The following is a 21,761-nucleotide window of genomic DNA, read 5'->3' on the forward strand; positions in this document are numbered from 1 at the left end:
TCAGTAAAGTCCAATCAAAGATAGTCCGAGGGTGGTCTGTTTCAATGCTCCTACTCTGCATCTGCTTTCCCTGGTTCAGCTCTAACTAAATTATTCTGGGCAGGTTCTGATGGAAAGATCTTTACTTGGGACAACAACACAGTTTATCTTTAGTGCATCTCCACAGTCGAAGTTGACCAACGATTCCTGGTTGTACTAATTAGTACCAGTTTGACATCATGAGCTCTTTATCTGAATTGATAGCAGACATGCCTTGGAGGCAAGAGGGACAGAGACAGAGACAGAGAAAATCTGGGACCACACAGATGGTTGAGATTAGATCTGTCCACATGAATCAACAGAATCAACATGAATTTACCTTAGTTTCTATCTTTTTTTGGACTGTAAATTTAGGTAGCTGTTCCTTACGGTCACCCCGACTGGCACAGTTAATTGCAGCTCAAAAACGGGCCGTTATAGATGTTTTTAACGGGTGTGAAAGTGCGTGTTTTCCCATTCACTAACATGTACCGGAAGTGACGCATGTACTCCAGTTAAACTTTGCGGTCACGTGGGTGCGGATCTACGCTCCAGTGACCTTTAGTGAAATCACCCTATACCAAGCTAATTAACCTACAAACCGGTACAACTTTGGAGTGCGGGAAAAAAACGGAGATCTCGGAGAAAACCTACGCGGGTCAGAAATCCTGTAGTCACGATGGAACCTGGGTCTCTGCCGCTGTAAGGCAGCAACTCTACCGCTGTGCCAGGTGCTGCTCCTGGTGGTGAGAATGGTGGAGAGAAACTGGGAAAATAGTTTTTTTGTAACTGTAGACACGAAGAACTGCAGAAACTGGAATCTTGAGCAAAACAAAAAAAGTGCTGGAATGAACTGAGCAGGTCAGGCAGCATCTGTGGAGGGAATGGGCAGGGGATGTTTCGGTTTGGGACTCTTCTTTGGACTAATGGAATAAGGGAGGCAAAAACTGGTAAAGAGAGGTTGGAATGGGGGGCAGAGCCTATACCTCCTACATCGACTCCATCAAGGAACCCCGACAGCCCTTTCAGATGAGGCTTGCACATCCTCCCACCTCATCTACTGTATCTGTTATTCTCGGTGTAGACTTATATATATCAGCGAGACCAAGCACAGGCTTGGCGATTGTTTTGCTGAACACCTATCCTGCTGAGATAATCTCGCTGAGACAATAGACAATAGGTGCAGGAGTAGATCCTTCGGCCCTTCGAGCCAGCACCGCCATTCAATGTGATCAAGGCTGATCATCCCCAATCATTACCCCATTCATGCCTTCTCCCCATATCACCTGACTCTTCTATCTTTAAGAGCCCTATCTAGCTCTCTCTTGAAAGTATCCAGAGAACCATCTCCATCGTCCTATGAGGCAGAGAATTCCACAGACTCACAACTCTCTGTGTGAAGAAGTGTTTCCTCGTCCGCATTCTAAATGGCTCGCCCCTTATTCTTAAACTGTGGGCTCTGGTTCTGGACTCCCCCAACGTCGGGAACATGTTTCCTGCCTCTAGCGTGTCCAAACCTTTAATAATCTTATATGTTTCAATAAGATGTCAACTCATCCTTCTAAACTACAGAGTGTACAAGCCCAGCCGCTCCATTCTCTTAGCATATGACAGTCCCTCCATCCCGGGAATTAACCTTGTAAATCTATGCTACACTCCCTCAATAGCAAGAATGTCCTTCCTCAAATTATGGGACCAAAACTGTACACAGTATTCCAGGTGTGTTTACACTAGGGCTCTGTACAACTGCAGAAGGACCTCTTTCTTTTGCTTTCTTCACTGCCTGCTGTACCTGCATGCTTACTTTCATTGACGAACAAGGACCCTCAGATGTCGTTGTACTTCCCCTTTTCACAACTTGACACCATTTAGATAATAATCTGCCTTCCTGTTTTGCTACCAAAGTAGATAACCTCACATTTAACCACATTAAAATGCATCTGCCATGCATATGCCCACTCACCCACCCTGCATTCTCATAGTATCCTCACAGTTCACACTTCCACCCAGCATTGTGTCATCTGCACATTTGCTAATGTTACTTTGAATCCCTTCACCTAAATCATTGATGTATATTGTAAATAGCTGCGGTCCCAGTACCGAGTCTTGCGGTACCCCACTAGTCACTGCCTGCCATTCTGACAGGGACCTGTTAATCCCTACTCTTTGTTTCCTGCCTGCCAACCAATTTTCTATCTCACTCCCACTCTCACTCTCTCTCACTCTCTCTCTCTCTCTCTCTCTCTCTTGTCTCTCTCTCTGTCTCTCTCTCTCCACACACACACGCACACACAAACACACACACACACACACATATATACATTTGCATATGTACACAAACATAAAATTAGCCAACAAACAATATTAGTGCAAAAAAACAAAACCGCTGCTCTGAAGTCGATGTAGTTCAGATCTTATTTGGAGGTTGTATTGTTTAATAGCCTGATGGCTGCAGAGAAGCAGAAAATGTTGGAGCTACTCACTTTCATTTGTGGCGAGAGGAACATAGTTCACATCTCAGGTCAACAACTTTTCATGAGAACTGGGAAAAAGTGAGAAATATAAGCTTGTTTTATAGCTTCCAGTTCTGATGAAATGTAATTGAAAACAAAAATAAGTCTCTTGGTTAGAAACCCTGGTTGGAAACAAATAAATTGCAGAATAATTAAACGCTGTTCAGTTCTATCTCTACAATGGAGGGCACAATTAAAGCCCTGTCCCACGGTACGAGTTCATTCCAAGAGTTCTCCCGAGTTTGCCCTGATTCGAACTCGGAGATTTACGATACTGGCCACTCGTCGGTACTCGGGGCTCTCGTGGACATTTTTCATCATGTTGAAAAATCTTCATGAGTCTTCCCGTGCTTTCCTGCCGTTAGCGAGTCTTCCCGAGTACCTGCCATTAGCGCTAAGAGACGTCCCCGAGCTCCGACGTACCCGCTACGTTCATTCTCCGTGCTTACCATGAGTTTGATTTTTTTTAAACTCGGGAGAGCTCTTGGAATGAACTCGCACCGTGGGAGAGGGCTATTATGTTTCTATATGTGTGGAAGGTAGGAATTGAAAGAAATCAATGTTAGGATTAATGACATAGTGCTTGGAGATTATGGCGATAGAAGCAGGAAATCTCTGAAGTTTGGTGATCTACTTCCAGTGGACTAAAGGAATTTGATGTGATAAATTATTTGGATGCAGGAACAAACTGAAACACCTCCAATAATCTATATTCTATCCTATGGGGATAACGCAGTGTGAGATTCAAAATCACAAACGCTTTTGAGACAAATTCAAGTGTTTTTATTAAGTTCATATTCTGCAGAATAGGTGCCTCTCCACTGATGTCCCCTAGAGGCAGACCGAGGATTGGGATGTCTTCTATCTTTATACATTTCTTTTCACTATTTTCACACCCATTGTGCTTCTTCCAATCATAACATAAAACCCAGATTCCCACGAGAACGTCGTGGAACGCCCACCCAAACTTCTACTGAAGTATTTCTGTTGCTACTTTTTATCTAGAATTTCTCTCTGTTATTTATATCGTTACTTTCTATTCTTCTAGCAGTCTGGCTTCTGCTGACATCTTATTTCTTTCTAAGTTATATTTTTCTATCCCTAGTCTAAATCAACCATGTCTATTAACTCTTTCCTCACAATCCATCCTTTTCTTTTTGCTACGCACCCTTGATTGACACTATCTCCTCCTTTTCTAATGCTAGCAGCAGATTCTTCACCTCCCTATCCTCTCGTTGGTCATACTGTGTTCTGAAGGCCATCATGGTGGCAGCACTGTTCTTTGTCAGGGCTGTTTCTATCAATCGCTGAGCCAATCCCCGTACGCAGGGAATGATACAACATCCGAACAAACACAGAAACCCCACCATGACTATCACTGATGTTAGGGCTGATGTAAAGATGTGCTTCCATTTCCCAAACCAGGAGTCTAGAAACCCGGTCCAGGAGGTGTCTACTCCAGAGTTCTCAGCCAATTCGATAGACAGAGAGGTGAGACCTGCTAGGGCTCTTGACACTGACCCATCCGGAACAGTGTTGTTGGGGATGAATGTGCAACATTGTTCGCCAAACATTACACACAACCCTCCCTTCTCAGCCAGTAGCATGTCCAAGGCCATGCGATTTTGCCAGGCCATTTGGCTGGTTGCTGTCCGTTGTTCCGCTAATCCTTCAACTGCATCTCGAGTGTAATTTATAAAGCGTTGTTGATTGTAGTATAAGTAGTTGATCCAGTCCACATTTTTATTAATTGTGGACCACCAGAAGAGTATGGACTCAAAGCCCGCAGCTATCTGATTTCTGGCTTTAAATTCATCGGGTATCCCTCTTGGCACCCCTATCGCATCTATATAGATGTGTGTGTCGAATGATCCTCTCACCTTTCTCTTTTGTCGTCGGCTTCCTTTATTGAGTTCTACAGCATGTTCTACTGCTATGGTGAAGGGCATCATCAGTTGTATGAAGGTACAGGTTCCCGTCCATGACCCTGGTAACCGGGGCCACAGGGTATTCTCCCCGCACCACCACCAGACATCAGCTCTACTGACTATCTGCTTTTTCAGCCAGGTGCTATTGAACAGTGGCCCCTGTTCCTCAGCCGTTATGTTATACGTCTGATTGCAGTTGAGCACCTCCCCCACGTCCTGTCCCTCTGGGTTATTTCTTGTATAGCACTCAAACCCCTCCTCCCCAAAAGGAATGGTAAATGGAGGAGGTCGAGGGTCTTTCCTTCGGCCCTTCGTATTGTTGTTGCTGGTCGGAAATAGGTAATGATAACTCTGGCATATCACATTCTTTGGTAAGAGGGGATTCGTGAATAGCTGTAGTATACATGTAGCCCTAGGTGTTCTATCCCAATTCAGGGGAAATGGTACAGGGACCAGCTGAGGCTTAGCTACGGTGCAGGCGTAACAATTGGTTCATTGCATACTTCTGGCTGTGTACATCATCCAGGCAAGCCAGGTGTTGGCTCATTTTCCCCCTGTTGGTATTCCCTTCTCATACAATTGCCTTAATCCTGTTTCTCCTGCTACTATCATTATCTTCAGATCCTTAGACTCATTTTCCCTGGTGACATTGCTGACTACTGGTGGTGCTGGTGTTGCCCCGGGATCCCTATTCTGACTGTCATCTATCTTGAACACCTCTCCCCTATCCTCGTATCTTCCCATCTCGCTTCACTTCTATCTCAAACTTCAGACATGCGTCCTTCCCTGTTTTATCTGCACATATCCAATACCTACCACTTTCCTGTATTTGGACACTCTGTATGCTCACATATACGCGTCCTGGCAATTTCTCGTTCGGGTTTTGATATACGGGTTTAAATATGGGTCCGATGCCACCCATATTTTGATGAAGTAAACACCGCGTGCCAATCTTTACAGGGATGGGTGCATACATACATTCTATAGCCGTGCCACCATTTTCGTTTACATACATCAAATGGGATGGTGGTGGACCTTCTATTCTGTGGTATTGTGATTTTTATGCATGTTACATTACTTACAAGTTGGGTAACCACCCAACACACGACCCACTAACACAAAATCTTCATTTTTCCTGCGGGTTCTTGGTAAATATTAAAGTCAATGGTTCCTCTCCTTTGCGCACAGTCCACGGGCTGATATCGTCTGGTGGGGCCTCCACAGGACCCTTAACTCGAATTGCGTGTGTCCACCCTTTCTCTTTTGTTCGTACTGCTGTCTCGGTGATTAGTAAAACCAGGTAGGGTCCAGTCCACTTAGGTTGCAGCTTTTCTTCTTTCCACGTTTTTATTAATACCCAGTCTCCAGCCTTGACTGAGTGAATCGGGAAGTCCAGTGGTGGGCTCTGGGCCAGCAATCCTTTAATTTTTAGTTCTGCAAGAGATTGGGACACTGCCAGTAAATAGTTCCTCAGGAACACATCGTTCCCTTGTATTGTTGGGACTCCTTCTATCTTCCCTAAGTATGGGAGCCCGAATAACATTTCATATGGTGATATCCCTATGTCTTTTCGAGGTGCCGTTCGGATTTTCAACAGGGCTATCGGGAGGCACTTAGTCCAGGGGAGTCTCGTTTCCTCTATCAACTTGGTGATTTGGGTCTTTAAGGTGCCATTCATTCTTTCCACCTTTCCTGAGCTCTGGGGATGCCATGGTGTATGCAATTTCCATTCTATTCCCAGTGTTTCACATATCATTTCATGTGTTTTCGAGGCAAAATGGGTCCCTCTATCTGAGTCTATTGTTTCCACAATCCCATATCTGGGTATAATTTGTTCTAAAAATATCTTGGCTATTGTGAGCACAAACAATATATTTCACAATGTCTTACTCGTACTGTGTCTGCACCATCTTTTAATGCTATTTGAAGAGGGGGTATTTGCAAACCTCCTCTGTTTCCTTCCTTGGCCCATACTTGATCATTAATTCTTTGCTCATCCACCTCTCTTAGAGCATACAGCTGAACCACAATTCTTCCTTCTATCGGTGCTGTACCTATTTCCAATTGTATTTGTCCTTCTCCCTCTCTTCTGCCATATCCTTCTCTCTCTACCTCGGGAGTAATTCCCTCTCCATCCTGTACCTACCTGTTCCTTAACATCTACCACTCGCTTTACAGCCTGCATCATAATCAGTGCCTTCCCCTTCTGTTTTATCTCATCTCTCCGCACGTACACTTTCTGGGCCTCTGTAAGCAACTGAGGTAGTGGTTTCTCATTCCAGTCGTCCATCTTTTCTAATTTCTTCCTCACATCAGACAAGGATTTGGTCACAAAATTGGCCCTAAGCAATTGTTGTCCTGCCCCTGAGTCCGGGTCTATTCCGGAATACTGTTGCATGTTCTTCCTGAGTCTCTGAAGGAACACTGTCGGGGCCTCATATTTCTGCTGTCCATTCTCAAATGCTCGTTCGAAATTCTGTCCTTTGGGTACTGCCTCTCTTATCCCTTTTATAATTATATCCCGCAGTTCCTTCATATTCCCTCGTCCTACCGCTGTTCCCTTGTCCCAATCTGGCTCTTGTACTGGGAATTTATCTGCTGCCGCCGCATTCTGCTGCCCTGGAGGGTTCTCCTGTTCCCACTTTTTCATTGCTGCTGCCCTAATCATTTGCCTCTCCTCTGACGTGAAGAGATTCCCCATAATGGCCATCAACTCCTCCCATGTATATGTGTTTGGCCCAAGGAATTGATCTAACTGCTCTGCCAGACCTAAAGGATCCCCTAGGAGGCTTTTCATTTCTTTCTTGAAATTCCTCACTTCAGTACTAGTTAAGGGGACATTAACAAACCCCATTCTCCATTGGGGTCCTCCCATGGGTACCTCTCTTAGAGGTCTAATTTTTACCGTTCTTCTTTTTACTCTGTCTGACCTTCTGACTCCCTCTCCTGGTGACGGGGGATTTAATTCATCTACCCCGACCGCCTCCTGTCTCTTTATTCCCTTTTCTTTCTCACTCCTGGGGTCCGGTAGGTCACTGTCGGTGTCATCACTGTCAGTAACATCATCATTAAATTCTTGTTTTACCCTGACCTTTCTCTTTACCACCAGAGCGGACCCGGGTGTCACCTCTTCCACTCCCGTCGCCACGAGTGGGGGCGGGGGTTGAATTGACGGCGCTACTTCGGGTAATTGATGTACATAGGGAGGAGCTAGGTTCTCCAGTAAATTCCATGAGGGTGCAGAGGAATTTGACTGTTCAACCTCTTCTTTTAATTTCAACAGATTACATCTCGTTTCCCATACCGTGGCATACATGGTTTCTTCTATCATTGGATTGGGTTTATTTTTCACATATACATTCAATGCCTGCTGTACCCAATCCTCATCTGACCCATCCTCTGGCCACCAGACCGAAGCTCCTTTTATCGGGTGTTTTGGCCATTCAAAATAACAATACCTTATCATTGTTGTCTTCTCCAACCCCTGGGTATTTCCTGCCCCCCAGCGGTTCAGCATTCGCCCCAATGGACTATTGGGCAGAATGCGGGGATTTGGCTTACGGCCTTTCCCCTCCCTTTCAGGTTTTTCATTTACATTTCCCATTCTCTCGATCGGAATTCCTTTCCGATCTCTTATCAAATTGCCCAGGTAATATATAATAGTCAAAGTTTCTTACCGGGGTCTATGCACAGAATCACTCGATTTTCGCAATCTCCTATCACTCTCACTTCTTTGCCGAGTCTCTATTTGGTCCGGATACTATTGCTCAAGCAGCTGATGGCAAGCAAGGAGTCTGAGACCGCTGAACTCAGCAGGGTGCACCTTCCCTTTGTCCGTCTACTCCCGTCAGCTGTCCAGAGTATTTGATCTCGGAAACCGAGCCCCCAAGTTGTGAGATTCAAAATCACAAACGCTTTTGAGACAAATTCAGGCAAAGAAGTGTTTTTATTAAGTTCATATTCTGCAGAATAGGTGCCTCTCCTCTGATGTCCCCTAGAGGCACACCGAGGATCGGGATGTCTTCTATCTTTATACAATTCTTTTCACTATTTTCACACCCATTGAGCTTCTTCCAATCATAACATAAACCCCCCCCCCCCACAGGACCTGAATGTGTGGCTGGGCAACTGGTGCAGGGGGCAGGGATTTTAATTGTTAGACCACTGGGATCTGTTTTGGAGTGAGGGGGGAACTGTACAAAAGGGACGGATTGCACCTGAACAGGTGGGGAACCGGCATTCTGGCAGGCAGGTTTGCCCCTGCGACTCAGGTTGTTTTAAAATAAATAAGGGGGGGGGGGGGGTCAAATCGGATGGTCAAGGACGGAGTTAAAGGGAAAGGGAATAAAGGGATAGTTAATGATCCCAGAATTAACGGGAAAGAAAGCTCACAAAGGGACAGGAGAGTATGGCCAAGTGTAATAAGGATCGATGTGAATGGTGAGATGCGTAAGGAATTAAAAATACCGAGATTACCGAGACGTGGCTGCAGGAGGATCGGGTCTGGGAACTTAATATTCATGGCATGTTGGCCTTCATAACAAGAAAATGTCAGTATAGGAGTAGACAGGTTCTTCTGCAGTTGTACTGGGCTCTGGTAAGACCACATCTGGAGTATTGCGTACAGTTTTGGTCTCCTAATTTGAGGAAGGACATCCTTGTGATTGAGGCAATGCAGCGTAGGTTCACAAGATTGATCCCTGGGATGGCGGGACTGTCATATGAGAAAAGATTGAAAAGACTAGGCTTGTATTCATGAGGGGGGATCTTATAGAAACATATAAAATAATAAAAGGACTGGTCAAGCTAGATGCAGGAAAAATGTTCCCAATGTTGGTCGAGTCCAGAACCAGGGGCCACAGTCTTAGAATAAAGGGGAGGCCATTTAAGACCGCAGTGAGAAAAAACTTTTTCACCCAGAGAGTTTGTGGAATTCCCTGCCACGAGGGCAGTGGAGGCCAAATCACTGGATGGATTTAAGACAGAGTTATATAGAGCTCTAGGGGCTAGTGGAATCAATGGATATGGGGAGAGGCAGGCACGGGTTATTGATTGGGCACGATCAGCCATGATCACAATGAATGGCGGTGCTGGCTTGAAGGGCCGAATGGCCTCCTCCTGCATCTATTTTCTATGTTTCTATGAGGGAGCTTCTATCGCCGGGTGCGGGAGCTTCAATCACACCGAGTGCGGATGGTTCGACTCTCTCGACCGCAGGAGAATAAGCAGGAAAGAAGATAAGAGTTTATTGCCTTCCATCACAGCGAGGAATGTGGGGGAGTCTCTGTGATGAATGTTTATGTTAACTTTTATGTAGTTGTGTTTCTTGTTGCTTTTTTCCTATAATGACTGTATGGCAAATCAAATGTCACTGTACCTTAAACATGACAATACAGGACCATTGAATCATTGAACATGCGCACACACACACATATATGCAACACACATATACATACATTCATTTACACACACACATCACACACACATACATTCATATATATACACACACACACACACCTACACACACACACACATGGTGCAGAAAGGAATCTCCCGTGGGGATTCATCCCGAAAGGGAAAGATATATCAGCCATGATTAAATGGAGTTGACTTGATGGGCCAAATTGCCTAATTCTGCTCCTATCACTTATGAACATATGAACATGTGTGTTAGGAGATTCCTAATACATTTCTTTTCTCTTGGCTCTGCAGGTGAGACGGCTGAAGGTGGCAAACTGTAGCCAATACAGTTCGTGTGAACGTTGTTTGTCGGCACAGGACCCGTACTGTGGATGGTGTGTGAACGAGGAAAGGTCTGTTTGTGCAAAGCAGCCGAGTAGCAGCAACACTGCTGTACATCTACCTCATAAAGCAACACTGATGTTAATCTGAAGATAGAGGAACTCAGCGCACCAGACAGCATCTCTGGAGGAAAGGAGTAGGTGACGTTTCGGGTCAAAACCCTTCTTCAGACTGAGCCCGAAACGTCACATTCCTTTTCTCCAGAGATGCTGTCTGACCAACTGAGTTACTTCAGCTTTTTGTGTCTAAATTTGGTTTAAACCATCATCTGCAGTTCCTTCCTACACACTGATGTCAATCAGTTTTGTAATCAAATTCAAGACAGTGTTTGTAAACAGGAGTATTTTTCTGCACAATTTCAAGGTTGTTTCTTCGGTTTATGTTACTCCTGCTACTGTCCAACCTCCTGGTCTTTATAATACTATAAATAATACTATATATAAAACTAATACTATGGGCATGAACTTTCTGGACCCAACCTGATGCTAGACTCTTCATAGTGGGCCCTCGCCACCTATACTCACTTCTCATTTGAGTTGAGTTTGGTTTATTGTCACGTGTACCGAGGTACAGTGAAAAGCTTTTGTTGTGTGCTAACCAGCTAGCGGTAAGACAATACATGATTACATTCGACCCATCCGCAGTGTACAGATACATGATAAAGGGAATAATGTGAATAACGTTTATAGGTATGTTGCAAAGCCTACCTGAAGCGTCGCTGAAAATCAGTCGCTGTGGGTGTGCGCGATTTTGGCGCCGTTTAGAGGTGGGCGGGTTTAAAACGCGATTTTCTCTAGGCTGTTCAAATCGAAGATGTTCAGCCTAGTTAATTATTAACGAAAAATCGCTGGAAGGCCCCGTCGCAAAAGCTATTATTAGTTTTAAAGGCCTTGGATAATAGTTATAGTAGTTTAAAAATCAATCTCTAAACCCGCGACCACCAGCAACCGCAGGGTCTCATAGAGCAAACCACAGAAGGTATGTAGCTTATTTTTACATTAAAAAGGGCTTCTTAAGATCCCTTTATACAAAGTTTAATATTGCGAGTAGCTCATTTTGGCCCCATTATATCCCGCAGTATTTTTCTGGGCATTTGAGGGCACAAATCTACCGCAATGGGAACGTTCTAAACCAGCGCGTTCACAGGATCCCACTAGAAAGCTGATTTAAAATGGACTTTAATTTACAGCAATTGAACACTGAATTCTTTCCATTTGGCCTATAAATTAATGTAAATGAGATTTAAAAATCATGTTTTATTGTGAATTATTTATGAATATTATTTGCACACGTAGGCTATTTAAAAATGTTAATCATTTATTAAGAAATGGATAGATGTTTAGATCTAGTAATTGAAGTTTGAAATTAGCTACACTTGGGTAACTAGCTAATTATATGCTTTAATTTCAGGACATCCAAGTAAGATTATTTTATATTTGTTTCAGAATGGTTCAATCTATGATAACTGAAAATTTCATTCAGTTCTCTTAATTTTTAAGAAAGTTATGGGCTTTTGACTGTCCACGATCACAGCTTTTTTGTTACGTCCATTGAAAATCAATAGGGAACAAGATGCTAATTTCCGAGTATGAAAATGGCCATAACTTTTTAAATACATGAGATATGAAAGTGAATTAGGTGTCAAATTAAACTTCTTTTTATGCTTTATCTGATGGGATAAATTACAGACTTGATTTTTTAAATCTCAAAATTTTGTAACATTGCTAACGTTTACCGTAGTTAAAGTGTTATCCCACTTTCTCACCTACTCTGTACACACTGGGGGCAATTTACAGATGGCCTATTAACCTACAAATCTGCCCCCATTTAAAAAAACAAATTATTGAACCAATTATACTTCCCCTTAATGCAGGGGTCAAACTCATTTTAGGTCACTGGCCGGATTGGGCAAACTGAGATTTCATGCAGGCCAGATCAGTTGTGCACGCGCAAACACACGCGCTTTCATTGGCTCATTGGGAAAAAAGGTAAGCAGTAGATTTAAGAATTAAGGATAACCGACCGGTAATGTTAACCTGAATAACCAGGAACGGCGACTGTCAGAGTGGAACACAAACACATCGCTTCCTTCACCAGACCGTGAATTTTTTAGACAGCGCACCCCCTGCTTCCACTATCTAAAAAATCCACGGTGCAAAGCCAAGGTGATACAGGCACACACCCCGGTGAGCAGGAATGTTGGTGCTGTAAAAAGACAGCTAAAGCACAGTAAGTCCTTTAAAAGGGGGGGGGGGGTAAAGGAGCAGAGACAACTTTTAAGAAGCAAGAGATACACGGTTGTGAAGCTCGGCAGACATTTAACATTACCGGTCGGCTATCCTTAATTCTTAAAACTACTGCTTACCTTTCTTCCCAATGAGCCAACGAAATTCACCGGTCAGCACTGGCTACGAGAACCTTCGACCTCCTGGCAACCCATTAGGACCTCCTGGCAACCCACCTTCGGCTCGAGATTTCTCACTAATCTTTATGGCGGCTTCATTCTAGTCGCCACTAATTTTTCAACATGTTGAAAATTTCACGGCAACCATAATGAGGCCGCTACTAGTTCCCAGAATACAGGAACTTCTCACGAGGTCCATTAGGATTGGAATTAACTTACAGTCGTAAGCTACAAGAAAGTTGTGATGTGAGAAAAACAATGCTATTTTGGCTAAGATTTTGGGAAGGGGATGTCTAGTCTGGGGGGCGAGGGGGTGTCTTGAATGGGAAGAGGGGGCTGTCTGGAATGGGAGGAAGGGGATGTCTGGTCTGGGACGGAGTGTCTGGTCTGGGGAGCTTCTGATCTGGGGAGAGGGGGATGTCTAATCTGGGGGGAGGGAATGTCTAGTCTGGGGGGGGCAGTATCTGATCTGGGAGGTGGTGTCTGATCTGGGGAGGTGTCTAGTCTGGGGGTGTCTGGTCTGGGGGGGAGGGGCTGTCTAGTCTGGGGGAAGGGGGGTATCCGGAATGCGGGGGGGGGGAGTGGGGTGCCTGGTCTGGGAGGGGGATGGCTTGTCTGGGGAAGGAGAGTGTCTGGAAAGGGGATTTCTGGAATGGGGGGGAGGGGGGGGGCGTCTGGTCTGGGGAGGTGTCTGGCCTGGGGAAGGGTTGTCTGGAATGTGGAAGAGCCAGGGGGGTGTCTGGAATGGGGGTGAGGGGGATGTCTAATCTGGAGAAGGGGGGTGTCTGGTCTGGGGGGCAGCGCATCGGATGGTCGCCAAATTCAGACGACGTCTCACCTACCCGCAGGCGGTGTCTGGAGGGGCACTGTTCTCCGCCCTGGCGGTCGGGAGCGCCCGTCATCAGCGCAGTGAGGAGGCAGCCGCCGATGGCGATGATGAGCCGGGCACCGAGAGCGTCCACGGCGGCGGCAGCGCGGTCTCGCGCTCAAAGATCACAGAGCGGAACTTTGCTCGCGCTCACCCTCCCGCCGCGCGCACGCGCAGTGGACCTGCCCACCGCCGCGCGCACGCACAGTGGTCCCCGCACGCGCAGTTGTTGCCGCCCGCGGGAGCGCGCCCTGGGGCCGCTCGAGACGCCGCCGCCCGCATCAAGTGAACGGTTTAATTAATTGTCAAATGTTCATTCTCACCTCTACCAGGCCGCCTGTCCCGCTGAGCTACTCCAGCATTTTGCGACTACCTTCGGTGTTCTCCTTCTTCTTCTTGTGGGATTCCGGCAGTGTAGACCAAAGATCTTATAGCTCCGCTATAGGATCTTTGGTGTAGACGCTGCTAAGCGTATTACTGCCCTCCACAGGTCAAAGTTTGAACTAAATTCTTACATACAGTCCTGTAACTTGCAGGAATTGAAGAACAGCCCTGGATATCAGTTGATGTTTCTCACTGTCCAAACAAAGATGAAACAGAAAAAGCCTCAACTCCAAGTCCTGTCAGTCTAACAAACAATACTTTTCTTTCTACCCTGTACTTTTTACATTCTAGGAAAACATGCTTAACTGTCTCATTACTCCCACATTCACACAAGCCAGAAACATGTTTCCCTACAATGCACAAATAGTAATTTAACCCACAGTGTCCCAACCTCAATCTACACAGTTTAACTGAGTCCCTACGGGACAGAGATGTACAGAAACATATTTTCCTAACTTCAGATTGTATAGAAAAGTAGTGTCTACCCCCTGACTTCCATTTCCCATCCTCTCTGCCATTCTTTTGTTAAGCCCTCTTTAATTATTTCTCTCAGTTCCACTCTCCCCAATAATACATGGATATCTATTTCTCTTCTTAAACTCTCCTTTGATATGAGGTCCACCTGCTCATTCCCCCTCACCCCAGCATGCCCGGGAACCCAGCAAAGAGTGATGTTACACGCAAACCCAATTCTAGAAAACACACTCATGATTTCATTTAGAATGTCAGGACGAGCTTTAGATTTCCCTACTCTTAAAGTTTCAAGAGCAGCTGCAGAATCAGAACAGATAATGACTTCACTAAAACTGGCTTCCTCAATCCACTATAGAGCCCATTGAATTGCCATTAATTCAGTCGTGAGAACAGAGCTTCCATCAGAAATGCGCCGGCCAATCTTCAACCCAAGCTGCTCCACATACACTCCAAACCCAGCTTCCCACTAACTGGATCTTTAGATCCATCTGTAAAAACAATCAAAGTGCTCTCACTGATTGAATTAAGATATTCCACTATACCTTCGGTGTTCAGTGTATATATAGATTATAAATGGTCGTGAATTTACTTTTTTCCCCCCCAAATCATCCTGAGGGCTGGATTGGACCACAGTAATTTGACACCCCTGCCTTAATGTAATTGTTATTCTGAACCCTCCTCCTGTATCGGAGCATTTTTTTCGATCCTAGGGATAATACTGAACTTAGAGAATTTATCACACAGAAGAAACATTTAGACAGGTACATGGATGGATAGGGCAGGTTTAGAGGAATATGGGCTAAACGCATGCAGGTGGGACCTGTGTAGATGGGACATGTTGGTTGGTGTGGGCAAGTTGGTCGAAGGGCCTGTGACTTAGACTCTATGAGGAGGTCATTCAGCCCATCGTGTCAGTGCTGGTCAATGTGAAGCTCCCCGGCATAAACGCATGTACCAACACTGGGTGCCTTGGCTGGTAGGTCATGGTCTTTAAACACAGATATAAATATTGTATACATGTGATTTATACCTTTAGCACTCGTTCATACATTGTTCCTCACCCATCATCTGAGTTGAAAAAATTAATCTGTATCTTCTTCCTAATCCTTCTACAAATTAATTTCAATGTCCCTGGTTTTGGACTTTCCTGGTAAGGGTGCCAGGTTCTTCTTAATCACTCTGTAATTTTATATGTACCCCTTAGCTTCCTCTGTTTCAAAGCAAGCAACCCCAACCTATTCCATCTTTCCTTATGTGTGCAACTTTTTAGTCCTGGCAACTTGCTGATAAATGTCCTCTGCTCCTTCTTCAACCCATTCACATCACTACTGTATTGTGGTGGGCAGAAATGTCCAGCTCTTGATTTAACAACCCCTGTCTTGGGTCATTGCCTTGGGATGAAGGACATGTAGAGTTGTAACCAGGGATTTTTTTGTTAAGGTCCAGAGGCCAATATCCCATCATCCTGACCCAATGAGTTAGATGTTGTCTAGGCCGTAATAACTAGGCCGAAGATAGGTACAAAGTGCTGCAGTATCTCAGAGAAAAAGGGTGGATAACGTTTCTATTCGGAACCCATCTTCAGACCCGAAACGTCACCCATACATTTTCTCCAGAGATGCTGCCTGAACCGCCAACACTTTATATCTTTCTTCGGTATAAACCATCATCTACAGTTCCTTCCTATACACTAATATCTAAGCCATTGGTTTAAGTGTTTTGTTTCCTAATAGATCATCATTGTCCACTTTATCCACTGCATTTCGTTGTCTCTGTATTGTACACTGACAATGACAATTAAAGTTGAATCTGAATCAGAATCTGATTGACCTGCACTGCTGAACAAGGTAGTGCCTAGAAAACTATTTTGCTGAGGTGACACATTGCTGCCATTTTCAGAAGATAACCGTGAATTAATCTTCATTTTGGTAATATCCGAAATAATTCAGCTGTCTGCAACGTGCAAATGTTAGTATCAATAATATATAGCATTATGACCTCAAAAAAATGCCTGCTTTCCTGTGTATTAAAAGGCAGGAATTTAAAGCTAAAATTAACATTCTCATAATTCCACTCAACACAATTTACGAAAAGTGTCCATTTTTTACAGGTGCTCCTTTAACAGTGAATGCCAAAAAACAATTTGGATAAAGTTCACAGGACAAGCTGACAGTTGTCCAAAAGTTGCCTTTCAACCTTTGGCAATTGCTGATACTTTGGACAAGGCACAGGTAATATCAAATTAACTGAAACTTTAGAAATTACATTGTGGATTGTCTGAATATGTCCATTTTGTGCACAATTGACAATTGCCACAAAAGGCTGTGGAGGCCAAGTCAATGGATATTTTTAAAGGAGAGATAGATAGATTCTTGATTAGTAAAGTGTCAGAGGTAATGGGGGGATGGCAGGAGAATGGGGTTAGGAGGGAGAGATAGATCAGCCATGATTGAATGGCGGAGTGGACGATGGGCCAAATGGCCTAATTCTGCTCCTATCACACGGCACACATTGTCCAAATAGTGATTAGAATGTGGATCATGCCGTTGCAGGGAGTAAATGAACCAAATAACAGGGGAATCCCAAAGGGGAATCAAGGTAAAAATGTGAAGCAGAAAGGAACAGAAGGAAACGCCAAAGATAGGCACAAAATGCTGGAGTAACTCAGCAGGTCAGCCAGCATTTCTGGACAACACCATTGAAGAGGATTTCCAAAGTCTACAGAGTGATTTAGGCCATTTGGAAAAATGGGCTGAAAGATGGCAGATGGAGATTAATGCTGATAAATGGGAGGTGTTACAACTTGGCAGGACAAATCAAAATAGGACGTACATGATAAATGGTAGGGAATTGAAGAATACAGTTGAACAGAGGGATCTGGGAATAACCGTGCATAGTTCCTTGAAGGTGGAATCTCATATAGATAGGGTGGTAAAGAAAGCTTTTGGTATGCTAGCCTTTATAAATCAGAGTATTGAGTAAAGAAGCTGGGATGTAATGTTAAAATTGTACAAGGCATTGGTGAGACCAAATCTGGAGTATGGTGTACAATTTTGGTCGCCCAATTATAGGAAGGATGTCAACAAAATAGAGAGAGTACAGAGGAGATTTACTAGAATGTTGCCTGGGTTTCAACAACTAAGTTACAGAGAAAGGTTGAATAAGTTAGGTCTTTATTCTCTGGAGCGCAGAAGGTTAAGGGGGGACTTGATAATGGGTCTTTAAAATGATGAGAGGGATGGACAGAGTTGATGTGATCAAGCTTTTCCCTTTGAGAATAGGGAAGATTCAAACAAGAGGACATGACTTCAGAATTAAGGGTCAGAAGTTTAGGGGTAACATGAGGTGGAACTTCTTTATTCAGAGAGTGGTAGCGGTGTGGAATGAGCTTCCAGTGGAAGTGGTGGCGCCAGGTTCGTTGGTATCATTTAAAAATAAATTGGATAGGCATATGGATGAGAAGGGAATGGAGGGTTATGGTATGAGTGCAGGCAGGTGGGACTAAGGGAAAAAAGTTGTTCGGCACGGACTTGTAGGGCCGAGATGGCCTGTTTCCGTGCTGTAATTGTTATATGGTTACATAGTTACTCCAGCATTTTGTGCTTCTCCATTGAAGGTGCCTGTTCCGCTGAGTTACTCCAGCATTTTGTGTCTATCTTCGGTGTAAACCAGCATCTGCAGTTCCTTCCTACACAGAAGGAAATGCCAACATTGTGTGATAAAGACAAACGGAGCAGCATCCTGTAAAGCATAAACTCTAGCAGAGAACAGCAGGGCCAAATGGCTTTTTATTCTGATGCGATACTGCTTAAACTCTGAAGCTAGATAAATACATAATGCAACAATGAATAGGAGAAGCAAGGAACTAAAGATGCTGGAATCTTGAGCAAAACACCAAGTTCAGCATCTGCAGCTCCTTACGTCTCTTATTCCTTGTTGCCTTATGTCCTTACCTAGTTTCAGAGTTTATCCAGTGTCACCACGGAATAAAAAAACATTTGGCATCTAATGGTTTTGTTTAGAGATATAGCACGTAAACACTAACACTATCCTACACACGCTAGGATAGGATTTATACATTTATAGCAAAGCCAATTAACCTACAAACCTGTACGTCTTTGGAGTGTGGGAGGAAACCGGAGATCCTGGAGAAAACCCATCTAGGTCACGGGGAGAACGAACAAAATCTGTACAGACAGCACCTGTAGTCAAGATGGAACACGGTTCTCTGACGCTGTAGGGCAGCAACACTACCGCTGTGCTACTGTCTTTACCCGGTTTCCGCTTATAATCATCTGTGCAGATTTGGCTCATCTATTCCATGTAATGACATTCCGCATTCTAATGACTCTTTGGACATTAACATGTTTCTTTAGAGTTTCCAGATACCTTTCTTGGTGACCCAAACCTTTGATCTTTACCACTTTTTTTGCGGGCACGTTGTTGTAACAAGTGAAGTTTGCTCAGAGATATATCTTTTAACTTTATTTTCATTTTCAGCATTTTAAAGTGATATTAAAAGGGAATCTTGCCAATGTAAACAGACAAAAGGGAGAGTGTATGATGAGGAACACCAAGACGAATGAGATTATTTGCCATGCCAATTACAGCACTTATTGCCTCTGCCGTCTGTCCAGCAAGACCTACCTTCAGCTCAGCAATCAGATAGGTACAGTATTCATACAAGGAGAGATTGGGTTTTGTCTGAAGATGGACACAAAATGCTGGAGTAACTCAGAACCTTCTTCAGAATGGTCTCAACCCAAAACGTCACCAATTCCTCCTCTCCAGAAATACTGCCTGTCCCGCTGAGTTACTCCAGCTTTTTTTGTCTACGGTTTAAACCAGCATCTGTAGTTCCTTTGGGTTTTGTCTAAAAGGACTGACTGAACTATTACTTTCCTGTACATCCCTTGCAACTTGATGTAACATTCATTGTTCTGTATTTCTTGTGTTGAAAGAAATCCATGACTACTTTAGCTACTTTACCAAAAAACAAAGTAATATTGTTGAGTGCTGATATTTCTCATAAAGCAGCACCCGTTTGGGATTTGGCATGAGTAAATCTGATACAAAAGGATCTTCTCTGTTTCTCTGTAAGAAGGAACTGCCGATGCTGGAGATAACCAAAGATAGACACAAAAAGCTGGAGGAACTCAGCGGGACAGGCAGCATCTCTGGAGAAAAAGGATGGGTGATGTGTCGGATCGAGACCCTGCTGAAAAAGGGTCTTCACCCGAAACATCCCCTATTCCTTTTCTCCAGAGATGCTGCCTACCTCGCTGAGTTTACTGCAGCACTTTGTGCCGAAACGCAACTCTGGTGTTGGCTCCCATTGGGTTTGGTTCTGATCATCCGCCCATTTATTGAATTGATGGCAGATTGCAGAGCTGTGATGGGCAGAGAGATGGACTGTCTGAGTCCCCTGCTCCTGCTCCACCTAACTAGTATAGTTAGTGTGTAAACCCCTATTTACCCTGTGGGAGACCGTTCCCACCTCATCCCATTACTCCTCTTCCATTAAGGGGAACTGGCATGTTAGGGGTGGGTCTGTTGCCACGTGTGGCGGCAGGCAGTAAATAGGACCATTGGGTGCTTTCGTAACATTGTCGGCACCAACACTTTGGCAAAACTTGTGGGCTGCCTAGGCTGTATGCAAAACTAAGCATTTCACTGTACCTAGGTGCATGTGACAAAGTATCATCCATTCAGTCATTAGTCACAGAATGATACGGTGTGGAAACAGGCCCTTTGGCCCATCTTGCCCACATCGGCCAACATGTCCCAGCTACTATAGTCCCACCTGCCTGCGTTTAATCCATATCCCTCCAAACCTGTCCTATCCATGTACCTGTCTAACTGTTTCTTAAATGCCGGGATAGTCCCAGTCTCACCTTCCCCATCTGGCAGCACGTTCCATACACCCACCACCCTTTGTGTGAAAAAGTTACCCCTCAGATTTCTATTAAATCTTTTCCCCATTCACCTTAAACCTATGTTCTCGGGTCCTCGATTCATCTACTCTGGGCAAGAGACTCTGTGCATCTACCCGATCTATTCCTCTTGTGATTGTATACACATTACTCCTACCAGACCCACTCAGGGAACTGTAATGCAGCCCAGAGTTAAACCAACCTGGTATTCAAGGCAATGCCAGTCTCTTGCCCGTCTCACAGCATGCAAACCCTGTTAAAAATCGGATCTTAAGATTTTAGAAGATTTTAATGCACTTTTCATGCCTGTTTCCTGCAGACCCATTCGTAGAGGCATCTTTTCAATTAACATCCCTGAACATCACCACCAAGCTGCATAATTGTTTTAACAGTCATGCCTCCCGCGGTAACAGTCCGTAAGTTTGTTAGCTCATTGTGTCAAGTAGAATCTTTGAATGAGTCTGGAATAAAGTACTGTCAGGGTCACAAAACAGAACTATTTCAGAAAAATATGTAAAGCAATCTGGGCGGCACGGTGGTGCAACAGTAGAGTTGCTGCCTTAGACCCGGGTTCCATCCTGGCTACGGGTGCTGTTTATACGGAGTTTGTACATTCTCTCTGTGACCGTGTGAGTTTTCTCCGGGTGCTCCGGTTTTCTCCCACACTCCAAAGATGTACAAGATTTTGTAGGTTAATTGGCTTTGTAAAATTGTAAATTGTCCCTAGTGTGTGTAGGATTGTGTAAGTGTGCGGGAATTGCTGGTCGGCGCGGACTCGGTGGACCGAAGTGCCTGTTCAGCACTGCGTCTCTAAACTAAACTAAACTCAATTGCAAAAAATCCTATTCTGAAGGATTTCTATTCCTAAACCATCATTATGCTCATTTATTTTCACGAGTTATGGAACTTTACATTAATGCAGGACATTCCCATATCATGGTGGTACACAGGATCACAGCTCCACATAGTTCAGCTTGGGATTTTCTATGGCTGAGGAATGCATTTGGAGACTGTAATAATTTAGCAATGAATTCCACAAATTCACCTCCCTCTGACTAAATAAATTTCTCCTCATCTCCTTCCTGAAGGAACTGTGGAATTATTTGCCACAGAAGGCTGTGGGGACCAAGTCTGGATATCTTTAAGGCAGAGATAGATAGATTCTTGATTAGTACGGGTGTCAGGGGTTATGGGGAGAAGGCAGGAGAATGGGGTGAGGAGGGAGAGATAGATCAGGCATGATTGAATGGCGGAGTAGACTTGTTGGGCTGAATGGTATAATTCTCCTATCATTTCTGATCTTTTGACCTCAGCTCCTAATTCTTTCACCTCCCTCTAGTGCCCATCCACACCTCCAGATTCAGAGTCAGTTTAATCCTGGCTATTATCAGGCAACTGAACCAACCTACCACATGTAGAGAGCTGTGCTGAGCTACT

General features: G+C 44.4%; 1 protein-coding gene across 1 annotated transcript; it reads left to right on the plus strand.

Moving 5' to 3' along the window:
- Positions 1 to 984: 984 nt before the first annotated feature.
- Positions 985 to 20,744, plus strand: LOC116984961 (plexin-C1-like). The gene is made up of 5 exons (XM_033039322.1): positions 985 to 1,080; positions 10,172 to 10,272; positions 16,502 to 16,622; positions 18,892 to 19,060; positions 20,644 to 20,744. The coding sequence occupies exons 1-5, from the start codon at positions 985 to 987 to the stop codon at positions 20,742 to 20,744; spliced, it is 588 nt and encodes a 195-aa protein (XP_032895213.1).
- Positions 20,745 to 21,761: the final 1,017 nt, after the last annotated feature.

This window comes from Amblyraja radiata, chromosome 21 (assembly GCF_010909765.2).
Source record: "Amblyraja radiata isolate CabotCenter1 chromosome 21, sAmbRad1.1.pri, whole genome shotgun sequence".
Lineage (NCBI taxonomy): Eukaryota > Metazoa > Chordata > Chondrichthyes > Rajiformes > Rajidae > Amblyraja > Amblyraja radiata.